The sequence below is a fragment of the Girardinichthys multiradiatus genome, chromosome 19 (genome assembly GCF_021462225.1).
Source record: "Girardinichthys multiradiatus isolate DD_20200921_A chromosome 19, DD_fGirMul_XY1, whole genome shotgun sequence".
NCBI classification, from domain to species: Eukaryota; Metazoa; Chordata; class Actinopteri; order Cyprinodontiformes; family Goodeidae; genus Girardinichthys; species Girardinichthys multiradiatus.
In genome coordinates, this window is record NC_061811.1 from 24,598,802 (window position 1) to 24,619,067 (window position 20,266).

Consider the following 20,266-nt stretch of genomic DNA (forward strand, 5'->3'; position numbering starts at 1 on the left):
GGAGGCGAGGGTGGAGTAGTTACTTCAAAATACACTGCTCAAAAAAATAAAGGGAACACTCAAATAACACATCCTAGATCTGAATTAATGAAATATTCTCATTGAATACTTTGTTCTATACAAAGTTGAATGTGCTGACAACAAAATCACACAAAAATCATCAATGGAACCAAGGCCTGGTTAATAAATTTGGAGGCCTGGATTTGGAGTCACACACAAAATTAAAGTGTAAAAACACACTACAGGCTGATCCAACTTTTATGTAATGTCCTTAAAACAAGTCAAAATTAGGCTCAGTATTGTGTGTGGCCTCCATGTGCCTGTATGACCTCTCTACAACACCTGGGCATGCTCCTGATGAGACGGTGGATGGTCTCCTGAGGGATCTCCTCCCAGACCTGGACTAAAGCATCCGCCAACTCCTGGACAGTCTGTGGTGCAACGTGACGTTGGTGGATGGAGCGAGACATGATGTCCCAGATGTGACACACTCCAGCCACATGAGGTCTAGCATTGTCCTGCATTAGGAGGAACCCAGGGACAACCGCACCCGCATATGGTCTCACAAGGGATCTGAGGATCTCATCTCGGTACCTAATGGCAGTCAGGCTACTTCTGGCGGCCCTCCAAAGAAATGCCGCCCCACACCATTACTGACCCACTGCTAAACCGGTCATGCTGAAGGACGTTGCAGGCAGCAGATCACTTTCCACGGTGTCTCCAGACTCTGTCACGTCTGTCACATGTGCTCAATGTGAACCTGCTTTCATCTGTGAAGAGCACAGGGCACCAGTGGCAAATTTGCCAATCCTGGTGTTCTCTGGCAAATGCCAAGCGTCCTGCACGGTGTTGGGCTGTGAGCACAACCCCCATTTGTGGACGTCGGGCCCTCATGCCATCCTCTTGGAGTCGGTTTCTAACCGTTTGTGCAGACACATGCACATTTGTGGCCTGCTGGAGGTCATCTTGCAGGGCTCTGGCAGTGCTCCTCCTGTACCTCCTTGCACAAAGGTGGAGGTAGTGGTCCTGCTGCTGGGTTGTTGCCCTCCTACGGCCTCCTCCACGTCTCCTGGTATACTGGCCTGTCTCCTGGTAGCGCCTCCGGGCTCTGGACACTACGCTGACAGACGCAGCAAACCTTCTTGCCACAGCTCGCATTGATGTTTCATCCTGGATGAGCTGCACTACCTGAGCCACTTGTATGGGTTGTAGAGTCCATCTCATGCTACCACGAGTGTGAAAGCACCACCAACATTCAAAAGTGACCAAAACATCAGCCAGAAAACATAGGTACTGAGAAGTGGTCTGTGGTCCCCACCTGCAGAACCACTCCTTTATTGAGTGTGTCTTGTCATTCCCCTTTCCTCTGATTCCTCTAAACAAAATCCAATACCATCATCTTGAGAAGTCATTTAATTAGAAATTAAACTCCACTGGTGTGTAATTTAGTCTCAGCATAACATCAAATGTTCTGTGAAGCCCTCAGAGCTTTGTTAGAGGAAATTAGTGAACAAACAGCTTCATGAAGACCAAGAAACACAGCAGACAGGTCAGAGAGAAAGTTGTGGAGAAGTTTAAACCAGGGTTAAGGTATAAAATGATACTCCCAACTGCTGAACAATGTTTGGGCTGCATGGTGGCGCAGTTGATAACATTGTTGTCTTGCAGCAAGACGCTCATGGTTTTAATCCCGGCCTGGGGTCTTTCTGCAATGATTTTTCATCTTCTCCCTGTTCCAGGTTCTCTGTGTTGCCTTGTAAGGGACTGGTGATCTGTTCAGTGTGTGACCTGTCTCAAGGACAAGAAGGTATAGATGATAGAAAGAGTCTGGAATAATTGTGAACATACCATAACCGCCCACCTCATCCGACAGGCTGAGCAAGGAGAGGAGTAATCAGAGAAGCAGCGATGAAGCCCATGGTAACTCTGGAAGAGCTGCAGAGATTCACAGCTCAGATTGTAGAATCTGTCTTAATGGAGGAGTGCAAGAGGAAAGCCTTTTTTGAAAGCAAGCCATCTAGTTTGCAGTTCACCACAAGCCATGTAGGAAATACAGCAACCATGTGAAAAAGGTGATCAAGTCTGATTAAAACAAACTGAAACTTTTTAGGTTTATGGTGGTGTCAGCATCATGCTGTGGATGCTTTGCTTCAGCAGGGAAAAGGCAGCCAGTCAGAGCTGATGAGACGGTTGGAGGAAGCTAAAAGCAGGGGAAAGCTGAACACTTGTTAGAGGCTGCAAAATACTTCACACTGGTCTGAAAGTCCACCTTCCAGCAAAAAAAAAAAATGACCCTAAACATACGAGCAGAGCAACAATAAAATGATTCAGATCAGAGTTATTCATGTTTTAAAATGGCCCAGTCAAAGTCCAGACCTAAGTCCAATTGAGAATCTGATCTGATCGAGTCTTTGCCATTTTGCAAAGAAGAATAGCAAACATTTCAGTTTATAGCTTTGCAAAACTGGTAGAGACATACCCCCAAACACTTGCAGCTGTAAATAAAGCGCAAGGTTCTGCTACAATGTATTGACTCGAGGGGGCTGAGTACAAATGGATACTACACTTTTCAGATTTGTTTTGTTAAAAAGGTTGAAAACCAGGTACAGTACTATGTTCTTCCTTTTCACAACAATGTACAACTTTGTGTTGGTCTATAGCTTAAAATCCCAATAGAGTACACTGAGGTTTGTGGTTAAAATTTGTCAAAGGATAAAATAACTATGAGGTATAAATACTTGTGCAATGCAGTATATAAGAGCTTTGAGTTTAAACCACAACACAAATTGCTGCAGTTTCTATCTGGATAAGGCTGTTCTACAAGGTTACAGTATGAGATGTTCTAATACTGTACTTGACACTTCATAGTTTGTTTAATCTGGAGAAAGTGAAAACAATCAGAAACTTCTGTCTTTTTCTTATCTATAAAGTGCACAAATGAGACATTAACAGATCAGACAGTTTCCAATAATTTATTAAAGCATAATTTTGTAAAGCCATTTACAAATAAAAAAGAGACGACACACACAGCTCTCTCTTTCTCATTTTTTTTCCAACAAGCACAATGATTCACTATGTAGTGATGATAACAGGCAGAACAGGATGACGGGCTCGGCTTTGGCCGCCTGCGGCTGATAACAGGAGCCCTTGTGATGAAGTTGGCCTTGAAGACAAATTTGTGATCAGATATTGTAGACTTTTAATTTCAATTCCCTTTTTTGCACCAGCCGATCAAGTTTCAGCAGCTGCAGGGTGAGTTTCTCACACTTTATCAGTAATATCAGCAACAGATCCCCTCCAGGTTGCTCCAAAATTATGGCTTATGAAATGAAATTATCATACTTCTCCGTATAGTTTAGCCCGAGTCACGTGAAACTAGTGAGAAGATTCTGATTTTTATTGTATTTGATGGTTTGAGGAGTCTTTTCCAGGTAATTTTAAACCCACAGTTAAAACTGAACATGTAATGGATATTCTTTAGCTTATTGAGTGTTTATTATATTACTTCCTCATCAAAACTGCATGAAAATCTTTGTGGGTGTTCCAACTGGAAACGATTAGAAGCCTTGAATTTCCAATGTTAGTATTTTTTTTATTGTCGCAATACTATACAGTTTGACTTTTAAGCAACAAATATGTCCAATTTCTTCATCTTCTCTGAAATATCTTGCTTGAAAAGCCCAAAATTAATGTAGCTGAAGTTAAAACTCCACAGAAAATCAGTTAGAATGCAAGCTGAACTAAATGCACCAAAGAGTTGGACCATTTTTTAAACAATAATAGAAATCTCTTTGATGTGCGTGATATAGGTCTCTGGAGGTAATACATGTTAGCAATGCTGCCATCTAACTGCAGTGCACTTAATGATTAGACAGATCCGTACCACAACTTCTTAAAATGTCGTCAACAAGTTTCTCTCATCTGTTCCTCTCAGTGGTGGTTCATGTATAAAAAGCAACCTAAGCAAGCCCCTCCTTCTGCCACCGTCAAACCAATAGATAGTCATGTAAAACTGGTACATGTAAATCCTGCCCCCCATTTGTTTTGGTGCCCTGGGTAACAGTCCAAATAACCCATATCAATAACCCAGGATGTTTTCAGTTCCCTCCAAACAAACATTACAATACATACAATACATAGAGTGATAAATAAGCTCCATACCCTCCCTTTGAAACCCATGCTTTTTCTTCACTCAAACTCACAATTACAACACCATTCCTTGCAAAAAGTGGTCATATAAATACATCTCATTTTCAAAAAATACAGTCAGTACAACAGCTTCTCGTTCTTATTTCCATTTCCATTATATGCTCCCCCACACAGCAGCAATCCAGATTTCACATTTAAGGACATATAATATAGAGGGCTTATACAATAGTAATATAATATTGACAATAAATTGTTAAGTTGAAAGGTTTATAACCAGGCTGGAAACACAAACAGGAGCTTGTACACATGCATTTCAGTAACTTAGAAGATGAGTAAAGAGTTAAATTAGTTGAGTAATTAATTTAATAGGTGAAAATCACGTCTAATGACATATTTCAAGTGTTTATTTCTGCTCAGTTTGATGGCTTAAAATTCAGTTTCTTAGAAAATCTAAATATTACACTAGAGCAATAAAACATTATTTTTAAGGCAGAAATGTTATGGGATGTCCTACACTGTCATAGGGAGCTTTGTGATAATCCACAAAGGAGCATTGTTAAAGAAGTTGGCTGTTCACAAAGTGCTGGGTCCAAGAATATTAATGAAAGGTGGAGTGAAAGAAAAAAAATGTGCGTTAGCAACAGTGATAATTTGAATGGAATGTAAAGCAGAGCCCATTAAAGAGTTTAGGAGAGATTCACAATATGTCTACTGCAGCTGGAGTCAATGCTTTAAGATCCATTGCACACAGGCGTATCCAGGACATTGGATACAACTGCTGTGTTAAGCCACTCCTGAAACAAGGTTGTCAGCAATGTCTTACCTGGGTTGAGGAGAAAAAGAATTGGACTATTGCTCATTAGTCCGGTGTCTATTTTGTGGTGCACTTCATTTGGTAATCCAGATCCCAGAGTGTAGAAAAATTTAAGAAGCACATAATCCAAACTGCTTGAGGTCCAATGTGAAGTTTCCACAAAGTCCAAAGTCAGGGCAGGAGTCTTGCAGGAACTTTAAGACCACTTCCTGCTTCCCCCTGTTAACAAGCCTTAAGAAGATGCTAATTTCATTTTCCAGGAGAATTTGGCACCTTCCTCCCCTGCTAAAAGTACCAATACCTGGTTTAGCGACTATGGTTTTACTGTGCTTGGTTGGCTGGCAAACTGGCCTGAACCCCACAGAGAAGCTATGGAGTATTGATGAGAGGAAGGAGAGAGACACCAGACTAAACAATGCAGACAAGCTAAAGGCTGCTGTTAAAGCAACCTGGGGTTCCTAAACACCTCAACAGAGCCACAGACTGATCAACTCCATGCCACGCTGCACTGATTTTATGTAATATTCAACTTTTGAGAGAAACAGAATTTTCTGGATTTTCTTAGTCGTAAACAATAGCAAAAGCTTGAAACAAATATGAATCTATTTTTTTTATTATATTCTAGTGTACTGATACATGTGCCCCGAATTTCCTCCATAAACAAAAAAAAATTATGATTAACCAAACATGGCTATACAGTATTTTATGGCTCAAGGTAAAGTGGGACTGTGACTCCTGCAAACAATGACAATGGTAAACTTGTCAATGACTATGAAGACATGACCTTGATAGCAGCCAGCGGCAATAACCCGGTTTCTGCTTGTTTTTACTTTTCAGTGAGTCACAATAATGTCACAGCCAGTGCATGCTGCACAACATTGCCATCAAAATCCTCAGACGTACTGTGTCCATTATAACACTAATCTGCTGCATGTATTTTACATAACAGGTGTCACATTGTGTTTGGTATGGCATCTATAGGATTTACAGTGCAGTAGTCACCCAAAAAAAGAAATCAAAAACACTTTTCAACATGTGTGTGATTCATAGAAAATGATACATCTGTTTAGTTTATGTGTACATATTTGTGACTATACAGATTTATGCAGGATGTGTTATATCTTCACATAAATAGATATTAGTCCTTCAAGGTTGTTCAAGCTTGTTCTGTGGAAAGGTTTCCACAAAACAACCTTGGATCTCTTCATAAAACTCAGAACCACTTGCTGTTGCTGTATTTTGCTTGTGGCCACATGGTGGCACTAACAAGTGAGCATGTGAACACAATATGGGGCACGGATGCCCAAATCTCCGCAAATAATAATTATTATTCAGTACTTTTACTGAAAAGCATTGACGTTAAAGATAAACGCCTGGAAACGACATCAAAAAAGCAAGCAAGACAAAGAGTAAAACCTTACAACCTAATGGCAACAGAAATAAGATGCCATAAGAATAAAGAAACATGACGTGAAAGAGAGAGATCAAAAATCAGAGGAATGAGAGGCAAACAAAGATAAAGTGTGGCAGTGCGCAGAGGACGCAGAAGCCAACTGAAGACTGGGTGGCCAAATTGTGCTTGTTATTATTTTCTTTTCTCTTTTTTTGCCTGAAAATGGAAAAATGGGGAGCAGTTTGTGGTGTGCTTGAACTTCTACATACATTACAACAGCAGGGGGTGTGTGTATATTCCAGGTGAAAGTCAAATCTACTGATTTATTTTTTTCTGCCATGCTCTTTTTAATTCCAAGTAGAACTCAGACTAGAAGTGTTTGCATTTGGCTTCATTTTCCATATGTTCAAAATTCGCTTTTGACAGCTATTTATTTAAACTGACCCAACCTGTTGGATACGCTGGCTGCTGCAACTGCCGTCATCAGGAGCAAAACACTAACATGGCAGTTGAAGGAGCCCATTGCTGCTGAATGGATGAACTGAGGACCACAGTTTGGTGATCACCTGACCCAGGAACTAGCCACGCTGGTCACAGACATGATGCTACAACGTTTCTTCACCACCATGTTGATGTAGGCCTTCATGATCTTGGTGATCTCCCCAACCTAGAGAGGAAACACACATGATTTGGGCTGTGTATGTTCAGAATAGGGTCTGACATTGTCCTACTGGTTTTTGATATGGACGATGAGGCGTTCTGCCAGGGCAACACAGCCTAAGGGGCGCCACAAGGGGAAAAAATGTCCAGTTGCATTCCATATTAGTTTTGTAAGGCTTGTCTGCATGTTCAATCATGAAACATCTATCTGTCTGTCTATCATTTTCTCTAAGGAGTCTAAACTATTTTAATCAACAATCTTAAAAACTTAAATATTTAGACTGATCAGGCCTCTGCTGGTTAATTCTGTTTATCTTAGCTATTCTAAGTATATTTTTTGAAGTATATATTTTTGGTTTCAATGTTTCTAATAAGTTACTTTGCATGGCAGAAGGAGGGCTACAGTTTAAATATATATGAATCAATAGTACATTCACAAATCTGCAATGCAACTGGTACCAATGCTACCACATGTTTTGGGTTTAGCAGAGTCTGCATTTTTTTTTCACTTCTAATATTTGATGTGTGGATACCCACAATTATTTTACCAAACTATCTTGAATTATGACGTTACCTGATGCTTATCATTATACATCAATAAATTTGGTAATTTAACAATTCTTCATAACAACAGATCCCAAATTCAATAAAACAACACATGCAAGTACCTCTAAAGAAACTTATGTCCAAACTGGAAAATGCTCAAAAGCAGCTAAAAGCATCCGAATTAAACTTAAGCATGTTTAGTTGGAGGCCCAACAGGAATAGTAGAGGCAGTTAAACCAAGAAATCTCACCTGAGGAGTCTCGAAGTACATTTCCCTCTCATCCACAATGATCTTATAGGTGCAGGGTTGTGAAGCTCCAAAGAAGGTGATGTGCTCATACTGGAAGGTCTCCAGTGGTTTCGGTTCACCTCGCTTATACACAGAAACATTGTCAGCACTCACACCCATCCACAGATCATGAGGAAAACCGCCTTCCTTACACTGTCAGAAGAAGACATTTTTATTTATTTATTATCATCATCATGTCCACAAAATCCATCCTTATTTTATCTTTTCTCACCTCTACATCAAAGAGAGTGGAGCCATATCCAGGCCACTCCTTGATTATGCTCATGTACTTCAGCATGGCCTGGTGCTGTGGGATGCCTTGCAGACGGGCCCACTTCTCCAGTATGCTGGTGCGTGTTGCAGAGGTCTCCTCCTTCACCCACATCTCCAGCCTCTGCTCCCCTTCCACCTGAAACAACACACAAATCTCTGTCAAGCTGTCAAACAGTCAGCAAACCAGTGTGGCTGGCAGGAAAGAGGACTGAGAACTCAGGAGACTGCAGACAGTGAGGCCTGCACCTAAACATTATACAGTTTTGAAGGACTTTATCCTTCATTTATCTTTTCTGCATATATCTAGACAAAACATTTGGTACAATCGAACATTTTATAGGGTAAAAAATGTTTTATTTTTTTTACCACAGGTGGGAGAAATACATGTTCCCCTTATGTTAATACTTTGTAGAACCCTGTTTTTGCCAATAGGACAGCACATATCCTTCTTATAAAACATTTGACGTGGTGGAAGCATACAGAGAGCAGGATATTTGACCATTCCTCTCTGCCAAATACCTCTGGATCGTTCAGAGTCCCGGGTCCTCCTGGCATTCCTCTCTGGCAAACCATTCCTGAGCTGATTGGGTCATATTTGGATCATCATCCAATTGAAAGATCCACAAATGACCCATTTTCAGATGACTGGTCGAGTCCACCGGATTTCTATACAAAACCTCTCAGTATTTCAAAGAGGTCATGATAACAAGCACTCTAATGAGGTTGCCAGGGTCTATGGAAGAGAAACAGGCCCACAGGATGACAGATCCTGCAGCAAACTTGACAGTGGGCATGAGATGCTTTTCCACATATTCATCCTTTGTTTCAAGCCAACACACTTGTAATAACGGCTTACTACCTAAGAATTCCAAGAAAAAGTAAAGCATAAATTGGAAGAAAATGCTCAACTTACATTATTTTAAAGGGATTGTCAGGAGTACCAATAATTATGAAACAGGGATTTTGTAAAAAACTGTTATTTTGTATAAGATGTTTTTCCTGGGTCAATAAGTGTTCTCTAGTTAAAGAAAAAGATTGTGGTCCTGCAATACAAGACAAATTTACAAGGTAACTTACAAATGTGGCCGGCACTGTGAGATGCTTTAGGAAAGGTAGTTGGGTCCTGAAGGTCACATGTGTTGTTGCCACCTGTTAGATGTTTACTTAACTGAAAAACAGAATCTTTGTAATTTACATGTTTCTGAGTGTGAAACAGCCTCAACAGGAAAGTCAAGGTTTCATTGTAAGTATTACATAAATTATACTTATGGTGACTACCAACTGTATGCTTAGTGTTTGTTTTTTTTCTGTTTTTTCTCCCTGACAAGCGTTTCCCACTATTTGGTAGACTAGTCTATTTTTCCTTTCCATTTGCTGAAATGTTTTGAAAACAAGTCTTGATGCCTTGTAGTGGAGCAGGATTACCATAATCTGGATGACAAATAATCTAAAAAGACAAGAGCCACAACTAATTTGCACATTTGAAATTATTTTAAATAGTGTAAACATTTTTTCCTTATTGTTAATGGAAATCAAGGATCAGAGAGTCATACCTTCTGCTTCTTCAGAGAACCCGTTTTGCTCTTCCTCAAGGAAGAATCCCTGAAGGTTGGAGTCTTTCGTTTCTCAGTGCTGGACCCGGTCCCGCCCTGACCTCCAATAGTGCCGATCACATCTCCGATTCCTCCACTGCCTCTCGATCCGCCCGCAGCACCTACTCCCGGTTTGGTGGATTGCAAGATGCGATTCCGAAGGCGTCCGATTGGATAGACGCTTCCCAGACTCCATCCAGCCCGACCTGCCCCGTCGCCGTGGAGATACTGGAGACGTAAAGCTGCCAGGTGCTGCAAAGTCTCCTCTGAAGCTGGGAAGTGGCCGCTGATTAAAGACTCATGGGCCTGGGAGAAAAAAACATTGTCATCTAACAATCAAAATTTAAATCTGAACAAATCTGAAATCTTTATTCTGAAAATCTGTTTTTCACCTTGTAAAAGCTAACACTACCTTAATACAAGTTAATACCAAACGCAAACATGTTCAGCTTGTAATGCGTAGTAGACCTTATTTAGAATGACCCCATTGGAGATCTTTCAGGGCCAAAGGACAAACATGCTGATGTGCAAAAGCATTTAAGATTTATGCATATCCATCAGACTAATTTATCTTTCCTTGGCTTTGAGTTGCTGAGGAACCATCAGAACTTTGAAACAACACACGAGGAACGTTTCTGTCTAGTAATTCTGTGTAGAAATTTGAAACGGAGTAAAACTAAGTGATTTTTATCAGAAGGAACAATATACCCACAGTGCCTTGGGCAACTATTCATAAGCTTTTCTGCAGTTTATTACTTTACAACCAAAAACATCAATGTATTTTAGTGGGATTTTTTTTTTTTTTTGCAGCACTAGAGGTCTTTATTTTTCTACAGTAGGTAGACAGGAAAGAAGGGAGGAGACATTTGGCAAAGGTCGCTGGGTCTGGGACATGACAGCCACATTGAGGACTATAGCCTCTGCACATGGTCACACACTTAACTCCTACACCACCAGTGCCACGCCTGTTTTAGTGGGATTTTATTGTATTAATCCCCACATACTCTGACATCCTAAGTAAAATCCAATGCAACTAAGCATTTTTGGGGAGATGCCTAATACCTAACTACAGCCTAACTATGTGAGATTTAATCTCAGTGTAAATGCAGCTTTTTTGTGTAACAAATGGCACCATGAAGCCCAAAGAGCACAGCAAACAGATCGGAGACAAAGTTGAGAAGAAGTTTTAAGGTTTGGTTAGAAAACAGAATGCTGTGCTCTGAACATCTCAAGAACTGAATCCATCATTGGAAAATGATTAGAGCGTGGTACAACTGCAAACCTACCAAGACATGGTCACCCACACAAACTGACCATCCAGGCAAGGAGAGCATTTATCAGAGAAGCAGCCAAGAGGCCCATGGTGAATCAGGAGGAGTTGTGAAGATCCACAGCTAAGGGGAAAAAATTTGTAAACAGGACAACTATTAGTCGTATGTTGAACAAATCTGGCCTTTTAATAGTGGGAAGAAGAAAGCCATTGTGGAAAGAAACAAGAGATCTTTTCAAAAGTTGCTACAACTAACATAACAGAAAACAGCAAATATATAGAAGGTGTCCAGGTCAGATGAGACCAGAATGTTACTATATGGCCTACATGCAACGCACGACGTTTGGCAGACAACTAACAGTGACAAGGAAGCTGGTCAGAGCTGATAGTAAGATGGATGTGAATAAATACAGGACAATCCTGGAGAGAAAAAAACCTGTTTGAGGCTGCAAAAGACTTGAGACTGGGACGGAGGTTCACCATCCAGCAAGACAATGACCCTAAACCAATAGCCAGAGCTAAAAGAAAATAGTTCAGGAAGATGTAGCTGCAATGTGACAACATGCAAAAAAGGTTTGCTTTTGCAAGGTACAGTCTTTAATCTCAAAGAATAAAATGCCTTTAGTCTCTTTGTTTTTTGATGAAGCATACCTGTTCAAACATGAATGCAAACTCCACTCCCTCTTTGGGCATGCTCTCTACATCCAGGAAGCAGTACAGTTTAAAGTACAGTTTCCACTCTCCCTCCTCCTCATCCTCTTCACTGCCTGCCAGTCTGAACACAAAGAAATAGACAAATTGGATCATTGCACAAAACAAAACTATGAGTGCTGATAACAAAGCTTTGGTCCAAAAGGCTCCTACTTGCATTCTAACTTTTTAAGACACACTCACCTCTCGAACTTGGCAAGAACATCCGCCACAATCACTCTGCTCTCGAGTGCTCGGTCGGTAAAAGTGTTGTGTTCGAATAGAGAAAACAAGTTCTTGCTGTCCTCCATGGCCAGACCTCTGATGAGCTTCTCAACAACCTATGAACAGCAACAATAAATATGAAAGGCTTCATTGGTTGCATATTGCTAAGATGCACAGATCTATCTAAAAATAATAATTTAAACAAAGATTTTGTCTTGCAGAACCCTAACCTAATTTGTCCATTTTTTCCTGTTCACTTTGATGAAACATGGAAGAAGAGAATATAAAAATTAGGGCCCCATACTCTGACAGGCATTTTGATAAAAAAAAAATAAAATCCAAAGGTTGAACACTGACCTATTCTTTCAGTTGTGTTTCTGCAGTAAAACACTCCAGACATGTGCAATATGTTAATACTTGCACACACCTCTCCAGCTGTGGTGTGCGAGTTAATAGAGATCTTGCAGGAGCCTCCGCCATGGCAGTAAACAGTGGTGCTCATCTCCTGTCTCAGCAGCAGGGCCGCGATCTCCTCCTGAGATGGAACAAACTCACGAGTTTTGGTCTTCTTCAGGGATTCCCCAATGAAGCTCGCATAACGCTCAATCTCTGTGCCGGGATAACGCTCTCGTACCCTGAGTCACAAACACACCAACAGTGCGTTCCATAAAAACTGGTTTCATGAAACAAAGGCAAAGGATTCCTGTTGCAAAGCCGTACCTTTTAAGGTGAAAGCGGAGGTATCTGAGGATGGCTCGACTGGGCAGAAAGGTGCAGCTCATACAGGTGAGCAGGTGCCAGTGTGCCAGATTGGCTGGGCTGTTAGGTTGAGGCACATGATTGGTCTGCTTGATCACCTGACAATAAACCTAGTAGAAGAAAATATAAGGGAATTAACTAAAGGAATACATATCCTTACCCTTAAGTTTCACATTTTGTCATGTTTCCACCACCGATGCTGTAAGAAAGTCATCAAAGGTCCTATGAGAAGACTAAAATTAAACTTTTGATCTGCAGGTTATCATAAAACATGTAGTAGCAGCATCATGCTGTGGGGATGCTTTCCTTTAGCAGGGACTGTGAAGCTCATCAGAGGTGATATGATAGCTGGTGCTAATACGTTTTAGACAATGCAATACACTAGAGGTTACGGTGGAGGTTCACCTTCCAGCAGGATAGTGACTCTAAAGAAACAGTCAGAGCTTTGGACATCTTGTGGAGCACTGTTTAATCCATCATTAAAACATTAAAAAGACTATATCACATCTGCAAAATTACCTGGACATGGGAGTCCAGCTAAACTGAAAGGCCATGCAAGAAGATCATTAATCAAAGCAGCAGCCAAGAAGCCAATGAGAACTGTGAGGGAGCTGCAGACACCCGGAGCTCATGTGGGAGAATATGTTGACGGGACAACTATTAGTTGTTCCTTCCTTAAAAATGTTCTTCATGAAAGAGTTGCAAGTCGCATGAAGGGACACAGCAAACACGTGGAAGAAGGTATTCTGGTAACATAAATGTTGAACTTTTGGCCTACATGTGTAACAATGCCTGGAACCTTGAATGCCCCATCCACAAGGTGAAACATGGTGCTGGAAGCATCATAATTATGCTTCTCTTCAGCAGGAACAGACAAGCTGGTCAGAAATGATGGGAAGATGGATGGAGTAAGTACATGACAATCCTCGAATAAATCTGCTCGAGGCTGCAGAAAGACTTGAGGTTCTTGGAGAGGTTCACCTACCAAATCCAGTTAAGAATCTGTGGCAAAACTCTTTCCATCCAGCTTGACTGTGGTTGACCTACTGTATTTTCTTAAGAAGAATGGGGGAAAAAATCAGATGCTAGATGTGCAAACCTGGTAGTGATATACCACCAAATAGTTTTAGTTGTAACAGTGAAACATTTTTGTATAGTTAAGATTTTTTCAGATTTGTATTTGACAAACAGTTTAAAAATGCATCATTTACTTCACACAACCCAATTATCGCTCCTTTATGTTGATCTATCACATAAAATCCCAAGAAAATACATCATAGGTTGTATAAAAACAAAATGTGAAAAGGTCTAAGAGGTATGAGTACTTTTGAAAGGCTCTGGTATCTGTATATTTACTGACAAAGACACATACTTTCTTCTGGTGGAAATTAAATATTTTTGAAAATAAAACAAAGTACCTCATCCCTGAGAGGGCGCAGATCCTGGCAGGTCTGCAGGATGCCCTGAATGATGGGCACCGTGTCTGCCAGCGTCTCCATCTCCTGCAGTGAATTGAAAACTCTCACTGCCTCATCCTGCAGGCTGGCGTAGCCCTGCTGCCTATGCACTGCATGCAGAAAAAGCAATGTAGGAAAAAGAGAGAAAACTAGTAAAGAAGAAAGCCTTATAGAGAGCAGGAATAAAAATGAAACCCAAAGGGTAAAGCAGACAGTCACATGGGATGTTAGAAATATTATAGATTAACATCTATGAATATTTTCCAGTGCACAAGGAGAGCAGTAGGGAACAGAGTAAAAAACAGGGTCTGTTTTATGTGACGTCACTCACAGCTGGTGACCTCTCCGTAAGGTAGAGGCAGCAGAGGAGCATGCAACGGATGCTGAGTGTATCTGAGGATAGGGTTTCTCCTGTACATCTGCTCCACTATTTCTGGGTTTACACTGTTCTCCTGAGGAAATAAATTATGAACACTCATCTTTAATACTGATATAAGCTCATATATTTGAGTTTGCACTCCTATAGTGACTTGGTTTTACCTTGATATCTCTGATGAGCTGCAGAGTCGGAGTTTCGATTGGGGTTTTGCTTTCTATGACTCCCAGGATTGCAGCCGTCCATCTCATGGCTTCATTCAGCATTTTAGTATAGAGACGATAGCAATGCTTCCTTCCATACACAATGATGTTCCAGTAGCCTGTAAAGACCACAATCAATCAGTTTTTATGAATTTAAACCAGTTCCAGTAATGACAATATTAACTGAACCTTGGTTTTATCCTAAATCGCTTCTGTATGATCCCTGATTAAATATGCCCTTCATGCAGCTTCCCTTAATTTTCCATTTCTCACCAGTCTCCCTGTGCACCCGTTCATCCGGCTGGATGACAGAGCAGAGAGAGTTAAGGACCAGAGTCCCCATCTTGGAGGAGTTTTTCTCTGAGCTCTTGTAGTAATCCAGAGAGTTGTGGGTCAAAACAAACCAGCGTTTCTTCAGCTTCAGGGACGTGCTCTTAGCGTTCGTCTTCATCTCCTTGTGGAGCCAACCTTAAGATGATGAGAGGGGAGGAAAAGAGAGAGTAATTGAGAGTAATTAAACGTTACATATCAAGAACTGTCACAAGCTCCAGAATCGTGTCAGGAGAAATATACCATGTCTAAAAGAGGATCCGAATCATTAAAAACCATTAGACACTGTCTTTATGACAACCAGCTGTTTGGGAGTGATGCCAGAAAAATGCTTTTTTTCTCCTACTATTACTAACATAAACAGGTGGAGTTTTCCACACTTTGGTGCAAACATGTGCTTTGCTTAGATGGGAGCAAGTCTCTGAATTGCTTTCCCAAAACTCAGGTGTGTTTGAAGAAAAACATCCCCCTTGTCGCCAGAGGTTAAAGGAGGCTTTATAGAGCCCAGCGGGCTTGAGCCTTGTCACTTTGAGCCGCAGGTTCAAAACGCTGACTCAGCGATACCCAAAGCCGGTGCTGCTGAGGCAGTGGAGGACACAACGGGTCCAGTTTCTTAGTGCTAAAGTGATGTTAGGAGCATCATTGCTAACATAAGCTAACGTTCAAAGCAGTACAAACTTTCAGAAAGTTTACATTTACATGTAGATTTATATTATCTCAAGTAAAACATATGATCGAAGGTATAAAGCATAAAATGGTATGATCAATAGTTGCAATTCCAACTCGCTACGGGGCGTGTGTCTGGGTGAGATGGTTTTATATGCGAATGAGGATCTGTGATGTAAGCATGTTCCAAGCTGTACCGTTTGAACCAATAGGAAAATTAAACTGTAGTAGCCACTGTTCAACCCAAAGAGGGCAGCACTAAGACGGTTTTAAGACAAATATTGCTTAAGTAAACCAGTTTACATGAAAATGTAAAACATTGCACAGTAACATAAAGATAGCATCTTTAAGGCCCAATTTATACAGTGTACCTGCAAAAAAAGTCGATTTGGGGTTTTACTACCACTTTAAAATGGGTCGTTACTGTCGGGTTTTGGAATCTTTCTTTGTTTTTTGCCTGCTGCTTACACTGTTCCACCACTAGATGCCGTCTGAGCTTCGGAGGTGAGAAGGAACAGGTGCTCGCAACTGCTCATCAGTGAAGAGGAGGATAAGAGAGCAGTTCGCCAGCACTCCTACGCCTGAGTGTTTGCCTATTGTGGTAACAAGTGCCGGCCAAACCTACCTTAGCTTTCTGAAGCTCCTTTGTGATTCCAAAGTAACCTGCCTCGTCTTTATGTTTCTCTCCAGGCTTGACTCCAGTCCGGTTACAACTCTGTTGCATCCTCGTTTGTGCTGATTTCCTCATTTCAAGTTCCAAATTAAGTTCCTGGATTCCTTCTCCAGCTGGCGGCTGCTAAAACCTCCTCCTTTCTGGCTCAAGAATCAAGCGAACCCTGTCCACCCTCCGACGTACTTACCTCCGAGCCCGGCACCGATATTCATCGCTCAGTAAGAAAACAAACCTCAGAGAAACCGCACCACTGTGTGTTCTGTGTGAAGGAACTAATCCTGTATGCTGTGTGAAGGATCTAGTGGAATTCAACTTCAAGCAGGCACAGAATTCATCTATCCGGCCCCGCTTTGTCTCTCTCTCATACAAAGCTCCATCCACCCAACCAGTAAGTCTGAAAGAGTTTATCAAGAAAGTCTTATTACTATTTCCCATCACTTGCCAAGCCTTCTCTCCATACAGTGGGTGGAAACCAGTTCCAGTTCCTGTTATCATATCACTTCATCAAAAATAAACTCTTTAACTTTTTCTCTCTCTCCTGAGTGTTCTCTGCATGTGGGTCAGATCCTTAAACAAAAAGATGACAGTTACTGGGTCTTTCAGCAGGATAATGAGGAAACATCAGAATAGAATTGGTTCACCAGACACAAAATGAGCCATCTAGGCCATCTCTGAACTGGAGTTTGGCACCCTGTTCTATATGCTCCAATCTTGTGAAATGTTATAGAAGACTAAATGGTCCTCCAATGGCAAAATGATTAAAAACTATAATTTCTTCCCACAAATATAATATCCTTAAATTAAAGGTGGAATGTTTTTAAAATTTCCATTCCAATTTTATTTTGCAGAAATGAGCGTACTCGTACTCGTACTCGTACTCGTCATCTTCCGCTTTATCCGGGACCGGGTTGCGGGGGTAGCAGACTCAGCAGAGACGGTGGGAGGAGGCCCAAGGGGACCTGGAACACCTCCCGAGGAAGGTGTCCAGGAGGCATCCGGTATAGATGCCCGAGCCACCTCAACTGGCTCCTCTCGATGTGGAGGAGCAGCGGCTCTACTCCGAGACCCTCCCGGATGGCCGAGCTCCTCACCCTATCTCTAAGGGAGTGCCCGGCCACCCTACGGAGGAAGCTCATTTCAGCCGGGATCTCATTCTTTCGGTCATGACCCAAAGTTCATGGCCATAGGTGAGGGTAGGAATGTAGGCCGACCGGTAAATCGAGAGCTTCGCTTTTCGGCTCAGCTCTCTCTTCACCACAACAGACCGGCACAGCGTCCCCATTACTGTGGCAGCCGCACCGATCCGTCTGTCGATCTCCCGCTCCATTCTTCCCTCACTCGTGAACAAGACCCCGAGATACTTAAACTCCTCCACTTGAGGCAGGAACTCCCCTCCAACCTGAAGAGGACAAGCAACCCTTTTCCGGTCGAGAACCATGGCCTTGGACTTGGAGGAGCTGATCTTCATCCCAGCCGCTTCACACTCGGCTGCGAACTGCCCCAGTGCATGCTGTAGGTCTTGGCTAGAGGGGGCCAGCAGGACCACGTCATCTGCAATAAGAAGAGACGAAATCCTCTGGTCCCCAAACCAGAGCCCCACCGGCCCTTGGCTGCGCCTAGAATCCTGTCCATAAAAGTTATGAACAAGACCGGTGACAAAGGGCAGCCCTGCCGGAGTCCAACATGCACCAGGAACAGGTCCGACTTAGAGCCAGCAATGCGAACCAAACTCCTGCCCCTAGTAAAGGGCCCCCGATTCCATACTCCTGGTGCAACCCCCACAGGACATCACGAGGGACACAGTCGAATGCTTTCTCCAGGTCCACAAAACACTTGTGGACCGACCGGTTGGGCAAACTCCCATGAACCCTCGAGTACCCTGTAGAGGGTATAGAGCTGGCTCAATGTTCCACGGCCGGGTCGAAAACCACACTGCTCCTCCTGAAGCCGGGGTTCGACCATCGGCCGGACTCTCCTCTCCAATACCCTGGCGTAGGCCTTACCAGGGAGGCTGAGGAGTGTGATCCCCCTGTAGTTGGAACACACCCTCCAGTCACCCTTCTTATGAAGGGGGACCACCACCCCAGTCTGCCAGTTCAGAGGCACTGTCCCTGTCCGCCACGCAATGTTGAACAGGCGTGTCAACCATGACAGCCCCACAACATCCAGAGACTTGAGGTACTCAGGGCAGATCTCATACACCCCCAAAGACCTGCCACCTTGGAGCTTTTTAACCACCTCGGTGACTTCAGCCTGTGTGATGAAAGAGTCCAACCCCGAGTCCCCAGCCTCTGTTTCCACCAGGGAATGCATGATGGCAGGATTGAGGAGATCCTTGAAGTACTCCTTCCACCGCCCAATAATGTCCCCAGTCGAGGTCAGCAGCTCTCCACCCCCACTGTAAACAGTGTTGGCGAAGCGCTGCTTCCCCCTCCTGAGGCGCCGGACGGTTTGCCAGAATCGCTTCGAAGACAACCGGTAGTCCTTCTCCATGGCCTCACTGAACTCCTCCTAGGTCCAGGTTTTTGCCTCTGCCACCGGCCGGGCCGCGGCACACTTGGCCCCACAGTACCCGTCAGCCGCCTCAGGAGTCCCACAAGCCAACCACAGCCGATAGGACTCCTTCTTCAGCTTAACAGCATCCCTTACTGCCGGTGTCCACCACCGGGTTCTGGGATTGCCGCCGCGACAGGCACCGCAGACCTTACGGCCACAGCTACGGGCAGCAGCATCGACAATAGATGCGGAGAACATGGTCCACTTGGACTCTATGTCTCCAATATCCCTCAGAATCTGGTCAAAGCTCTCCCGGAGGTGAGAGTTGAATACATCCCTGGCCAAGGGGTCCGCAAGACATTCCCAGCAGACCCTCACTATGCGCTTGGGCTTGCCAAGTCTGTCCGGCTTTCTCCTCCCCCAGCGGATCCAACTCACCACCAGGTGGTGATCAGTGGACAGCTCAGCCCCTCTCTTCACCCGAGTGTCCAAAACATGCGGCTGAAGGTCTGATGATACGACAACAAAGTCGATCATTGACCTCCTGCCTAGGGTGTCCTGGTGCCAAGTGCACTCATGGACACCCTTATGTTTGAACATGGTGTTCATCATGGACAATCCGTGACTAGCACACAAGTCCAATAACAAAACACCGCTCGGATTCAGATCGGGGAGGCCATTCCTCCCAATCACGCCTCTCCAGGTGTCACTGTCGTTTCCCACGTGGGCGTTGAAGTCCCCCAGCAGAATAATGGAGTCCCCAGGAGGGGCACTATCCAGCACCCCCGACAAGGACGCCAAAAAGGCCGGGTACTCTGCACTACCACTCGGCCCGTAGGCTGAAATGATAGTCAGAGACCTCTCCCCAACCCGAAGGCGCAGGGATGCGACCCTCTCATCCACTGGGGTAAACCCCAACACGAGACGGCTGAGCTGGGGGGCGACAAGCAAACCCACCCCAGCCCGCTGCCTCTCCACGTGGGCCACTCCAGAGTAGAAGAGAGTCCAGCCCCTCTCGAGGAGATGGGTTCCAGAGCCCACGCTGTGCATGGAGGCGAGCCTGACTATTTCTAGTCGATATCTCTCGACCTCCCGCACAAGCTCAAGCTCCTTCCCCCCCAGCGAGGTGACATTCCACGTCCCTAGAGCCAGCCTAAGCATCTGGGGATCGGGCCGCCGAGGTCTCCACCTTCGTCCGCCACCCAATCCTCTTTGCACCGGTCCCTCACGGTTCCCCCTGCAGGTGGTGGGCCCACTGGGGGATGGTCTCGCGTCTCTCATTCGGGCTTGGCGGGCCGGGTCCCGTGAGGAGCAACCCAGCCACCAGGCGCTCTCCGACAAGTCCCAACCCCAGGCCTGGCTCCAGGGTGGGACCCCGGCTCCGCCGTACCGGGCGACATCACGT

At 43.7% G+C, this 20,266-nt stretch overlaps 1 protein-coding gene and 1 long non-coding RNA gene across 4 annotated transcripts in view; one reads left to right on the top strand and one right to left on the bottom strand.

Moving 5' to 3' along the window:
- Positions 1-2,958: 2,958 nt before the first annotated feature.
- The window catches only part of myo10l1 (myosin X, like 1), a 73,597-nt gene continuing 56,289 nt past the window's right edge, over positions 2,959-20,266 (bottom strand). For all 3 annotated transcript variants that reach the window (XM_047345483.1, XM_047345482.1, XM_047345481.1), the window contains exons 32-43: positions 14,970-15,164; positions 14,658-14,815; positions 14,449-14,569; positions 14,079-14,227; positions 12,622-12,770; positions 12,329-12,536; positions 11,881-12,017; positions 11,638-11,761; positions 9,678-10,022; positions 8,084-8,260; positions 7,813-8,004; positions 2,959-7,023 (exon numbers count right to left, since the gene is read on the bottom strand). In XM_047345483.1, the coding sequence (XP_047201439.1) occupies positions 6,919-7,023; positions 7,813-8,004; positions 8,084-8,260; positions 9,678-10,022; positions 11,638-11,761; positions 11,881-12,017; positions 12,329-12,536; positions 12,622-12,770; positions 14,079-14,227; positions 14,449-14,569; positions 14,658-14,815; positions 14,970-15,164 (2,060 nt within the window). In that variant the 3' untranslated portion in view covers positions 2,959-6,918. The remainder of the gene's footprint in view (positions 7,024-7,812; positions 8,005-8,083; positions 8,261-9,677; positions 10,023-11,637; positions 11,762-11,880; positions 12,018-12,328; positions 12,537-12,621; positions 12,771-14,078; positions 14,228-14,448; positions 14,570-14,657; positions 14,816-14,969; positions 15,165-20,266) is intronic.
- LOC124855535 lies at positions 16,015-16,893 on the top strand. The gene is made up of 3 exons (XR_007035105.1): positions 16,015-16,583; positions 16,661-16,753; positions 16,828-16,893. It is a non-coding gene; the product is annotated as an uncharacterized LOC124855535 (long non-coding RNA).